General features: G+C 36.4%; 1 protein-coding gene across 3 annotated transcripts in view; it reads left to right on the top strand.

Annotated features, from left to right (window-relative positions):
• Positions 1 to 13,123, top strand: part of LOC149791738 (deoxynucleoside triphosphate triphosphohydrolase SAMHD1-like) — a 103,085-nt gene that overhangs the window by 48,461 nt on the left and 41,501 nt on the right. For all 3 annotated transcript variants that reach the window (XM_089970240.1, XM_089970237.1, XM_089970239.1), the window contains exons 4-6: positions 5,847 to 5,974; positions 8,144 to 8,208; positions 8,679 to 8,795. In XM_089970240.1, coding sequence (XP_089826366.1) covers positions 5,847 to 5,974; positions 8,144 to 8,208; positions 8,679 to 8,795 — 310 coding nt within the window. The remainder of the gene's footprint in view (positions 1 to 5,846; positions 5,975 to 8,143; positions 8,209 to 8,678; positions 8,796 to 13,123) is intronic.

The following is a 13,123-nucleotide window of genomic DNA, read 5'->3' as shown; positions in this document are numbered from 1 at the left end:
ATCCCGCGCAATGGCGGTGGCACACTCCTAAACATTGGCAAACCGAAGCCCGCCCCCCATCCCCCAATATATAATGTTCTTCAATTAGAACAATTTACATTTCCTTTTCTTTTTATCATTCTCATTTTGGGAAAAAGGAATGAAGCGGGAGCTCCAGCCTGTGAACTGGCGGTGGCATACCCTTACTTGGCAGCTAACCGAAGCCACTCGCAGCCCCCCCCCCCCCCCGCCTCATGAGCCTCTAATTTAATTGGGTTTAATGTTTTACTGAGTTGTTTAATTTTAGAGAAATCGAAGGAATTGAAATATCATTTAATACATGGGTTTGTTATTTTGGAAATGAATTCATTAATAATTTATTATAAGGATTTGCATTTAGTTTGTAGAAATGATGGCATATGTTCAGTTACTTTTTAATTGTGATTACTTGACCACAGGCCATCATTGTTTTGGTTATATAGTCAGTTATTTTTTTATTTTTTTTAATCAAAATTGCCATCTAAATATAGAATGTTATTCCTTCGATATCTATCATTTTTTTTTACATATCTCCATTATTAGTTGTATCCTATCATTTTTCCATTTTTAACATTGTGCAATTGCATGTTATTTTATGAAATTTGCATTTTTGCACATAGGACATTTAACTTTATTTCTAATCATTTTCCTTCTTAGGGCTACTTCCCCGGTAAGTCATGCATTATGTAACATTAAACTTTGTATTTTAGAGAAGCCGATGTTGGCCCAATGCCTCCATACCCTATCACAGTTAATTCCAAAATGTTTCTCTTCTACTTTATGTCCTATCTTAATAGTTAATTCCTCCCTTATCCAATTATAAGTCTTAGTTTCTTTAAATTCCCGTAAGTCTATTTTATCTCTATATTTCACTAACAATTCTTTTATGTACCGGAAATGTATTGTTACTTCGAGGTTTTTAAAAAATTATTTTATTATTTTTAAATATATCATGTCTATTTCTTATCGTGAACCCAAGCAGTGTATATATATATATATATATATATATATATATATATATATATATATATATATATATATATATATACATACATACATACATACATACATACATACATACATATATAGCATCTCAAGGAGTTTAGGTCTCTGCAGTTAACCTTTTAATTATATTAACGATGGTAAAGCAAGCCCTCCTCTTAGCTTTGTTCTATACAATGTTATTTTCTTAACGTAAGGAGGTTTAAAATTTCAAATATAATTGCTAATTTCATGATCTGTTTTTCTAGGAATTTGTTCCTTACATCCATATAATTTAAAATATAGTCTATGTTGGAGTACATGTCAGTTTTAACTACTTGCGCTCGCTTCAAAATTCATAATGGCGTTAGTGCCCATATTTTGATGTTTTCATTTATTTTCTTTATTAGATTTTTATAGTTTTCGTTTTCCTCTTTTTATTTCTCCAAAGATCACTCCTAGTGCTTTGACCCCGTCCTTCACCAAGTGTATGGGGGGGAGGGGTAATCCAGGGTGATATCCACCCGTCTTTCGGTTTATATATAGCCAGAGGGCTTATATAGCCAAGGGGCAGTAGCTCTTGCTCATTACCTCCCATACCACTTCTAGTTAGCCCGTAAACGGACAACATACCGTTCACATTGTTTCCCTAAATAAAGTGGATCTTTATTTTATTTTCATTCCATCCATTTAGGATTTAGTTTATTTCGGATGTATTTAGGACTATTCTACATGTACTATACATTATCATTTTAATTTTGACCATACCTACATGATTTTCTTTTGCCTTAGTTACTTAACTTACGTGCCCTAGTTAAGTAACTTAGTTACTTAGTTTCTGAGTTCTCCGACCACATGGCTCTATACGTTAACATTGTATTAAAAGGTGTTGAAGTTCGTGTTTGGGCATAGGAACTGTTTCTTTATTCACCCATGGTATAGCGGATGTCTCTGAGGCTGAAACACAGTTAACTACAAAATTTATTTAACATCTGCATAACAGGATCAATGATCCCGGCAATTACAAAACTTTCCCTTTCTGAGACTAAATTTCCTTTGCATTCTCGTCGGTATAAAAACCATTTCAACTCCTTCTTGACATATATCCCATCGTTAGGCAAGAACTACTATGCGGTCAGTCTGACCTGGTGGTTTTCTACGGTGGATAAAAGACATTATATACAGTACATTGAAGCTCATCCCAAAGCAGTGGACACTTTTCGTTGATGAACTTGGCGTCCATGGCGAATTTTTTTCTGACTTCCAGTGAAAGTTGGCAATACACACCCCGCCCTGACCCTTTGAACCTCCGTTTGCATACCTTTGCTGAATTTTTGGTGGCTATATTGAAGAATTGCTGATGCAAGCGTCCAAGAGCTGCCCCTTATGCATCTTCACCGAGTCGAACTCAACGACGTGATGACCGCAGACAACGAGATACAGGAACGTTCGCTTGTCACCCGGAAATCCAGCCACGAGCCCAGTCATATGCATGATAACAATCGGCTAATCAGTTTCAAAGATAGTGATATCAAGGGGATATGAAACAAGCTTCTCAACCTCCACGCCACCGCTCTTTTGCCATTGACTCGTGTAGCCGACGTTTCGCAGACAACCATCGATTAGGCGCCCGACTCATGCTTTAGCATTGCATTAGTCTCTTTCTGGTTAGGATCAGTCCACCTCTGCATCCGTCCGAACGAATTTAGCATCTTTCTTGATCTAACTGCTATACAGTTTTACTTTCTAGTCCATTCTTCGATACGGAAACTCCTGCTGTTTCAATACCGACAAAAGTATCAGTTTAGCGCTCTCGCCCTATTTCGACATAAGTCCTTGAGCCTTCATAAACTACTCCGTTGTATATTATTGACTCTTTCTTTCGGTTTCATATATTTCCTCCGCGACATGTTTAGACAACATCTTCTACAAACATGATCAGTTCCACTCTAGTTAAAGGAAAGAATGATCGCATTTGTCTTTTGCATCATCCTGCCTTCTAATCAATTGTATTGTTCCATCATTGCCCATTGCATACGTTCTTAAAATCCATCTGTGTACGGATTTTCTCAATTAAATGAACCTTTTACTTCTTCTACACATTTGGGTCGTCAGAATTTATGTCCTCGCAGAATTCATGTCCCAAACATATGGTCCACAAACCAGGGAAGGGAAGGTTTCGGAATGTTATATCCAGCATCGTATCTTATCCCGCTGGGTTTCCTCTTAATGCGCCCTTTGGAGATGAACTAGTTATCTCTATAACATCACACACCCATGTCCTAGAATACAGGTTCAGTGTAATGGGTTAGATCGTATCATTCCTGGACAAGTGATGCAGCCAAGATTGTTTCACGATATTAATGTATCCTGGATACCTGAACCTGATGGGCCGATAAAAATAAATGAAAGTACCTGTAGTTGAGCAACCCAACTGTCACCGTACTTCGACACTTATAACGATCAGTGCGTTTCAGATGGCAAAGGTCTGCAAATCAGTCTCTTGGATATGAGAACAATCGTAAATTCCTTTCATTTAGGAGATAACATCTTCTGTACAAGATGTAGCTCATCATGTCAGACAAATCGACATTTCGTTAGTCTCAGTCGTGGCCGATTCGCTGTCAAAGAGGGAACAGATTCTTCATATAGAATGGCTCCCCATCAGTTGGTATTTCATCAGATTTATCAGCTATGGGGAGCATCCTTTTACAACCAGGTGGAATGACTACGGAAAATCTTCGTTTCACTCATACTGGATCCCAAGCTTTGGACCGACCATGCTTTTTGTTTCAATTGCAGGATCTGTTGCCCTTTGCATCCCCACCCCGATCATCTGAGTTCCTACTTTTATGCAGACATTGAGGAGCCAGAAGAGCGAAATAACTCTAATTGTCTTTTGCCGCTTTGGCAAATCTTGGATCATCGATCTAACTGATCTAGTAATAGATTTATCCAGAAGACCCTGGCAAGAACGAAAATTCTCAAACACACCAATGCCCACGTGTTTCGCTCCGTCTTCTCCTTCACGCTTAGTGTATTTGTGTATACAGCCTTACAGCAGAAACAATTAAATAGTTACTCGTTTCTTAAGCCCTAGCGCAAAGACAAAACATCGTCAATTTGAGTGGTCCTAACCGCAAATATAGCTGGCTTTTTCGTTTGCCTAATCGAGGATAAACGTTTGGCTCCCACTAATATTAAGAGCACGTCCCTTGCCTTGACCGTCGTATGTCATTGGTCATAACAAAGACCTCTCCGAATGTTGTCTAACGCTGGTTCATATGAGTTCAAACACATTCAATGAGGGTCTTTTCATACAAAACCTGTTTTATGATGGCGCTGGCTTCGTTGTGCAGAGTCAGTGAACTACATGTCGTCACTGTTGACTCATTCTACTTTCAGCTTCGATCGGATGGCTTGGTGGTCCTTTCGACGCAGACCAGATTAGCCCCCCCCCCCCCCCCAACTGGTTGCTGCCAATGGCATTCAAAACGTCATAGACAATCACATTCCTCCACTACCTACACCACCCAAAACACTTTCAAACATAACTAGGTACTTTGCTCAGACTTTATCTGAAGCGGTCTGAGCAGTTTAAAGACTCTTCTTTCTCCCGGTTAAACGTGGGAAATAGGACATAACTCCCCAAGCCGTCTCATTGCGGTTGAAGTGTATAATATGCACGGCACACTCTGATATATCACTAGAATAGAGTCGCCTCGTCAAAATCTTTGTACTTGATATTAGATTAATCTATGAGAGCCTTGCCTTGACCGTCATATGTCTATCACATATATCGTCGAGGACATCGGTTGGCATGCATATTCAACATTCTAGAGTTTATCTAAGACACTTTGACTCCATTGTGACAAACTCTGGATCAGGTAGATTTAGTCACATAAGCGTTTCCCTGTCCTATTTGACCCAAGCACAACCTTCCGACGACCACCACGCACAGTGTTCGTTGACTTCGCTAGGATATTTTATGTGGTAAGAACATATTATGTCCTCTTCCCAGATATAAATCACATCACTTCAGGTTATGCTGCTCAGAGTTATGAGAGTGGGTTAACCTTCATATTGGGACTCCAATATTCTACTCTCACAGGTTATTTGGGATTTGTGATGCATGCCCAACTTTCTCTATACCTATTACAAGTTCTCCTAACTTTAACGTTATGCGAACGTATTCGAAGGAAAAACAAATTTCATGCAAACAAAATTCTTATAGAATACTAACCCGATCACATTACATCAATACAACTCCCATCCTCCTTGCAATGCGAGCATCTCGTTATACCATGTTTCGCTCAGCTGAACTGGCGCAAAACCATGGGCAGCAAGGTGAGGTAAAGAACAAATAACATTGTCCTTTTGTCTCTATATTTTAGACAGAATGACAAATTTCGTCTTTGAAAGGACTTTTTCGGCAGGTAGTATGGCTTAGATTCCTAACGTTAGTGTGATCGAGTACGTATTCTAAGAGAAACATAATTTAATAAAACGTTTGCTTTGCAATTAAAGAACATAAAGCAGAATAATTCAAATAATTGAAACATTGGTGGGGACCTACTTTCCTATATTTTATGGATTGCACAGCATTGTTTAAATATTGCGTTATACAGGCTCACTTTAGGTAGATCACAGTATCATTAAAGCCATTGCTCGTGTTCAACCGTCATAGATTTTTTTTCTGTGTCACTGAATTCGTGACATGGAATATATAACACGCTTTCTGCACTACGTTTCATGTTATTTTAATACATATTTTGTTCAAAATGTAAAATAAAGTATCACAAGCATTCAAGATGTAGTAACTATTTTATTCCAACTTCTATTTTAAGTGTCTATCATCTTGCGTGTAAAATGATCGATGCAGTGAGAAAATCGATTCCCGGTCCCGAAAATGATATCAGAATGACTGATTGGGAAGAGGAGTGTGTTCGAATCGCTGCACTCTGTCATGATTTAGGTATTAATGCACACAGTATACTAGCTATTCAAATTTACTGCAGTGTTTGTTTTTGCCATGCTGAAATAAAGAGCTACCTCCCTGTTCAGCCATATTGCCTTTTTGACAATATTTCGTTTATGAAACAACCTATGTTATACTGTGATATATGGTATTTGTTTCTGAAAATAGCTACAATAAATGAATTGGTTTAAGAATTATCATAACTTTACATGAATTGCTCTTACATTTTGTGATATACTGCAATGGAGTCAGTATGTTCCCGATTAGCTGTGTTCAGCATTAAAGGGAATAATATATATATATATATATATATATATATATATATATATATATATATATATATATATATATATATATATATATATATATATATATATATATATACCATTAGGCTAGTCAAAATATAGGCAACCGGCAATTGATGTCATCAGTCGGTGGTGGTAGGAGATTGAAAGCTTAACTCTCTGATACATGCACTATACACGGGGTACGCAGTGAGGGTTCGTGTGTTTTTGTACATTTTACGTTTAAATATGGTAGCCACCATCGTTCTCAATCCGAAACGATAATACCTTTGGAGGAAGCTTAACTGTGTAGTAATATTCATATTTGACAACATTGTTTACTTTTAAAAAACATACACAAATAATAGAGAAAGCCAACCTAAAGAATTTGCCCTCACGCTAAATACGTCATCAGCAGTCTGATTTAGTATATACTGACTGTTAACATCGCTCGATGTTACCGATGTACGGGACCCTAAGACGAATGTTGGTTCACCATAAGGATGAAACTGATAAGAGAGATATTTGTGGACCTATCAGTCACATTAAGTATGAAGGACAGGGTGAAAGTCAATGTCATCATGACTATATCGGGAAAACGGAAATGACACTGAAAGCGAGATTTAATAAACATAGGAGACCAACTTCAAGTTGGTCTAAAGTAATACGACAAATTCACATTGTTTGCCCTACCTATACTTGGAACTCAGTAAAAATTCTAGATCAGAAACAAGCCCGGTTCGAGCGGGGTGTTAAGGAATCGACATACATTCGTGCACACAAACCGACACTGAACAGGGAGGGAGGCCGTTACAATCTGCCGCATATCTGGCACAATCTGTTAATATCGCTCAAAATTCCATCGAGCGATGTTAACAGGCAGTAGACATTAAATCAGTATGCTGATGAATTCCTTAGCGTCAGGACGAGAGCTTCGCGTTTGCTTTCTCTGTTGTTTGTGTATCTAGTTGAAAAGTTAAAAACATTGTCAAACACGACGATATTTTTGTTTCATTCTTGTCTATTACTAAAGACGGCTTGGATTAAAGGCTGAGACTCGTATTATTTTGGAGGTCGACGTGCTTTGCGGGTGGACCATTTTTTTCTTTGCTACGCGTAATGGTTAGTTGAGTGTTGTTTAGTCATATTGACAATATATGATGTGTGAAATAACTATTTTTTGTTCCTCAGTCTAGTTTTATTCGACATTGTCTTATTAAACAAGCTTAATTAGTAATTATTTATTGGTAATCGTAGACACCACTGAGCAATCATATTGCAGGCCATGTCTTGAGATGTGCCTGGCTAAAACATTTTTCTGAAGCAACGCTTTAACTCAGTAAACATATTAAATAGCGAATAAGGATGCCAACTCGACAGCGCTCTCTGGTAATGAGACCAGATGCAATGATTCTGCTTTTATAACATGGTCTCACTCTGTAAGTTGGAGTATTATTCTACCTAATTTGAATATGTTGTGTTGCTATTCCACAACAATATTATTGGCATCTAGACGTTTTAATGAATTACTTTTAAATATAAGTATTTCATGGTGTCACTCGTGTCTTTTGACCACGTGTAGTAAGACTGTTTCCACTTCACAAGTGAATATTTTCTTATATCGACTAAAATAACTTAGATACTTTACACCTATTTTTTTGGCGATATACATAAAATCGAATATATATTGTATATGTAGGAAAGAACATTCAATTTTATTTTATGTGATGGTAAATACTTTTTAGTAATGGAACATAATGGAGACAAAAGACACAAGAATTCAAAATTCTTCCGTGTACGATTGCTATTTATATTATAAATAATTACAGTCAAATTAATGTTACATATCTAATTTTAGCATACTGCATTTTCATTTATGCAGGTCACGGACCATTCTGCCACATATACGAGGAACTATGTCGCGAAAAGAATGGAGAGACCTGGAATGTGAGTTCTAAACTTGACTGTTTAGCTATTTATTTGCGAACGGGTTTTAAGACAAGTAATAACAAACAAAAACATCTGTAATGTAACATAAATTAAGAAAAACAGAAATTAAGAAAATTACTTTCTGTTTTAATACTTGAAATGCAGTCTTAAAATACATTATTTGTTTAATTGTGACAGCTATACATATTTATTAACTACGTCGTAAAACAGGGTGTATTAGTGACCATACTTATTATTTTTGTCATACTATGCAAACAAATTGCAATCTGTCCCCCAATTTTTTTTCAGCATGCTATCCTCAAACCCTTTTCCTCTGTTACATGACTTTTCATTTTAATATATATATATATATATATATATATATATATATATATATATATATATATATATATATATATATATATCATCAGCTGTCATAATTCCCTTAGACAAATGGATGACTAATGATACACTTTACATGAACACAGCATAAAGATCTTTCTTGCTTGATGGTGCGAAGAATATTAAAAAAAGATGACATCAGGAAAGAGATGATAACCAAAGACGTGAAGAAATCCATTCGGCTCATCCTGAGGTTAATAATGGTAGGTAACATAAAGTTAGGCATAATGGTTAAGGCCCTATTTCTCATATGTAAATAATGCTTAAACTTGGACCTTTTATATAGGCATGTTCGATAAGAATTGCTATCGCCCTGAAAATAAGCTCCCTTGATGAGCTCTTCTGTGCATTGAAGACAGAAACCGTGCGAGCGAATTTACAATCCCTAACATCAGCGAGCAATATCCAGTTAAAGATACATCAACTCTAGCGCCTAAATCAACCTAAATAAAGAAACATTACTGTAGTATATATTCCAATTATCATGGCAAATATGTTGAGGATAACATTAAATTCTCCACACATTTCCCACAGACGAAATATTCAGAAAAGCAGGGATATGGCGTGTTAAAAGTGCGATGCCCCAATTTGCTTACAAAAGACATGACTACCTTAGCACATTTATTACATGGATGATTTAAACAGGAGCACGACAATGTATCGGTTTTCAACGTGAAGTCTAAATGAAAGATATTTGCATTTTCCAAGGTAATTTAATGAGAATTTAGTATGTAATGACTTCAGTGGAAGAGTGTATTTGTGTGTTTGTGTGTATGTGCACATGTTTCTCGATTGAAACTATTAGTATCATTAGTAAAAGGCAACACCAGATGCATCATGTCTCCGATTTAAATATTATTATTATTAGTAGTAGTAGTAGTAAATTAAGAAATAAATTCTGCACACACACACACACACACACACACACACACACACACATATATATATATATATATATATATATATATATATATATATATATATATATATATATATATATATATATATATATATATCTGTGTATGTGTGTGTGTGTGTGTGTTCCCAGATAAAACTAGGTATGTAAAACAAGCTTTTTCGAAAAAGAGGTGTCCTAATTAGATTTGTCAACGAAAAGCAAAAAATCAGTTTTGTCTTATATGTAAGAAGGTTCAGATCTTTTTATCAAATGAATGTTAGGACTTAGTGTCTTGTGAACGAATAAATGTTTTTAGATACCTTTACATTGTTATCGTTGTTGTTATTGGCTTGACTTCGCTTGCGAAGATTAGAAAGGGGTATGTCCATGTATATTGCACGCGCGCTGGTAGCTGACGAGCCCTATACGTAACAGGAACGTCCGTCCACATAGGCTGCAGGGGAATGTCTGGGTTGTGGTGGGTGCTGTTGATGATTCCCTATTTTCCTTTGCCATCGTTCAGTCACTCGTGAACAAGTCACTCATGTTTTCACACTTTCAATCACATATGACCTACAAGATTATGTATTAGTCCGTCTGGTCTAATATAAGTTGTGTCATATTTCTGAGCTGGAAGTATCAGCGACAAACAGCTCACTCATACTAGTGGAATATAGGTAAAGTGCGAACCAGGAGACGCAATTAAGGGCGATAAATGTTTCCTTATTTCTAACCTAATGCTTATTTCTGACCCCACTGCTCCAAGAGGAATCAAGTTGACCATTCCACCAATAACATTTCAAAGATTGTGTGGACGCCACGTTGAAGACGTAAGAATAGCAACTTAATGGATGTAGAAAGGGGCAATTGATAGGGTTAAGAACGTTTTCAACGTGCAAAATGTCAAGCATATCACTCAAGCACAACAGGCAATCAAACTATCAAACTTTCGAAAATAGGTGTGGCCTTGGCTAATCTCCAATTACCACTAGTTTACGATAATGATCATGATCATTGATTTAATTGTAAAGTACTTGTTCATCAGTGTGCCTTCTGGCCATGTGAAAGAGGGATTACAATGTGACCGAGGGGGTATATATATATATATATATATATATATATATATATATATATATATATATATATATATATATTATAATTAAATCTGGTCATTCATAACTGTCACAGTCCAAGCTAGTGAATGCGGTATGAGAGGTAGAGAAACATATATGCTTGGATGCCAGAGGAAGTGGCAATTAAAATAACAATCAACAATCAGTTTTTCACAAGATCAAACCACAACATATTTCTTTTTGTCTGTGAACGTTTGTCTTACTATATACATGGACATATGTAGATGAGTTAAAGTATGCTGAATTTAAAATCATATATATATCACAAATGACATATATAGCATGATACTACGTTGTTGTAACACTCATACGCGCCGATGTTTATACTGTTTACAGCTTGTACATTGTCATGAACATGTGCTTGCTCTTTCACATAATCGCAAAATTTATTAAGTCTCTCTCATTCTCTGTCTGTTGTTCTGTCTGTCTCTGTCTCTCTCTGTCTATCTCTGTCTGTATGTCTCTCTCTCTCTCTCTCTTCGCTTCCACCTCACAACACAAAGAAGCAGCAGGGAGGTTATACAGACCAGGTGGCACAGACCGAATTAACCCTCCCACCAAACATTTCTCCGTAGAAGCCTCAGATTTCAAAAATAAACCTTCCTGCGCAAATTAATCCGCAAAATTTCAACCCAAAGTGCATTTTCAGACATAAAAAAAACAGCAATTTTTTGGGGGGGTATTGTAAAATTTGTTTGCCATAATTGAATTATGGTGCAAATTCCGACTGCGGATACTAATTTTATTTCACAATAAAACAATATAGTTGAAAATAAGATGAGTCGAAAAGTTAGCACAGTTGGAGAGCCTCAATCTGCTAGATTAGCGCGAGATCAATTAGCGGCATTAAAGAAGCTAATTCCGACAAAACGATTATTTAAGAAAAATGTTCGTGGTTACGAAGATATGCAACATGGAATTTCAGAAACTTCGGCAAAATGGTTGAAGCCAGTGACCGGAACAATTGAGCAGGTTGTATATGGCGACGAAAAAGATCCAGATGCTAGAAAACGTGGAATCTTTCCTATGTTGAAAGGTATTGAGGATCAATCACGAACATTACCCGAGCGATTAGCAATAGCAGCAGCGGCGCAACAACTTGCAATTGCTGATGGAGGAAAACCTGGAGGTGGAAAACCGGGAGGAAGAAAAATCTCAATGATAAAAGGGAAGTTTAATATCGATAATTTAAGAGAAAATTTCACCGATGAGGGATGGGAAATAATATCGCAGCCCCTCTCGACATTGTATAATATAGATGAGATTGGCCAATTTGCGGAGGAATATTTTAGTAGTCGAACTGAATTTTTGACTGCAGTGGGGAAAAAAAGATATGCAACTCGCGATAGTTGGTATGATATGGTATATAAAATTTACACACAAACAACATCAATAAGTAAGACAGCGGATCCGCGTTACAGAAGATTTTTAGAAACGGCAAGAGATACACAAAGATATAATAAGCAAGAGAAAGAAAGAAAACAACAGGAAAAAGAAGAAAGAAAACAACAGGAAAAAGAAGAAAGAAAACAACTGGAAAAAGAAAGAAAACAACAGGAGAAGAAGGAAAAAACTAAAAAACGAGGGAGAAAAGAAACATCACAGGAAGATATTCAACCACAGGAGCCAATATTTCAACCAGAGGAATTAGGAGCTAGACCAAAAGAAAGAACTCCACCTCAGAAAAAGGAAAGAAAACCAAAAAAGAAAAAAGATCAGAGTGATGAACCGATAATTGTACCCGAACATGTATCATCACCGGCTATTAGTGTGTTTAAAATTGATCCTAGTGTAACAGCGGATAATTATTTGAATCCAAAAAGATTTTATTTACTTGGCGACTATGATTCAGTAGTTCAAATAGCTGCGGATGATTCTACGAAAAATAAAAGATTCTTTTTGCGAAAAGAATTTGATGCTGATAAAGTTAACATACTTGATTGGTATGCGATAATGTATTTTGGTAGTTTAGGAAAACCAGTAAGATATTCTGATGAAGATTTTGGGAAATTTTCATCGGATGTTGGTAATTACAGAATAAAGTTATCAGAGGGAAAAGCAAGATTATCAACTTTAATAACACCTAAAAAAGATAGTCCTGAAAAGTTTAGTCCTAAAAAAATTTATAATCCCACAGAGGAACTTATTTCTAAATTAACATACCCCCCGCGTGTAAAATCACTTGAAGAAGTTTCTATTTTACAACCATATGCTCCTCTTGAAAAGGCTGCTATAAGCCCATATCTTACTATAAAGGATAAATATCCTAAACAAGATAGTCCTATAGAGGATTTGCCACCGAAGTCATCGTCGTCAGGGACATCTTCATCGCCGTCAGACGAAATATTTTACTCAACGCCATTGGAATCTCCAGAAACAAAAAAAATAGGAAGTGGATATTCAGTTTGTCCCGATAGTGTTGTCAACGATGTATCTCGCCTTGAAGTATTAATCGGAGGAAAGCGAGCCGGAAATAACTCCCGTGAGATAGTCAACGAAG

The sequence above is a fragment of the Sinohyriopsis cumingii genome, chromosome 9, assembly GCF_028554795.1.
Source record: "Sinohyriopsis cumingii isolate HCF-2022 chromosome 9, ASM2855479v2, whole genome shotgun sequence".
NCBI classification, from domain to species: Eukaryota; Metazoa; Mollusca; class Bivalvia; order Unionida; family Unionidae; genus Sinohyriopsis; species Sinohyriopsis cumingii.
Note: the sequence above shows the minus strand (reverse complement) of the source record. Positions and strands in the feature narration are given on the sequence as shown.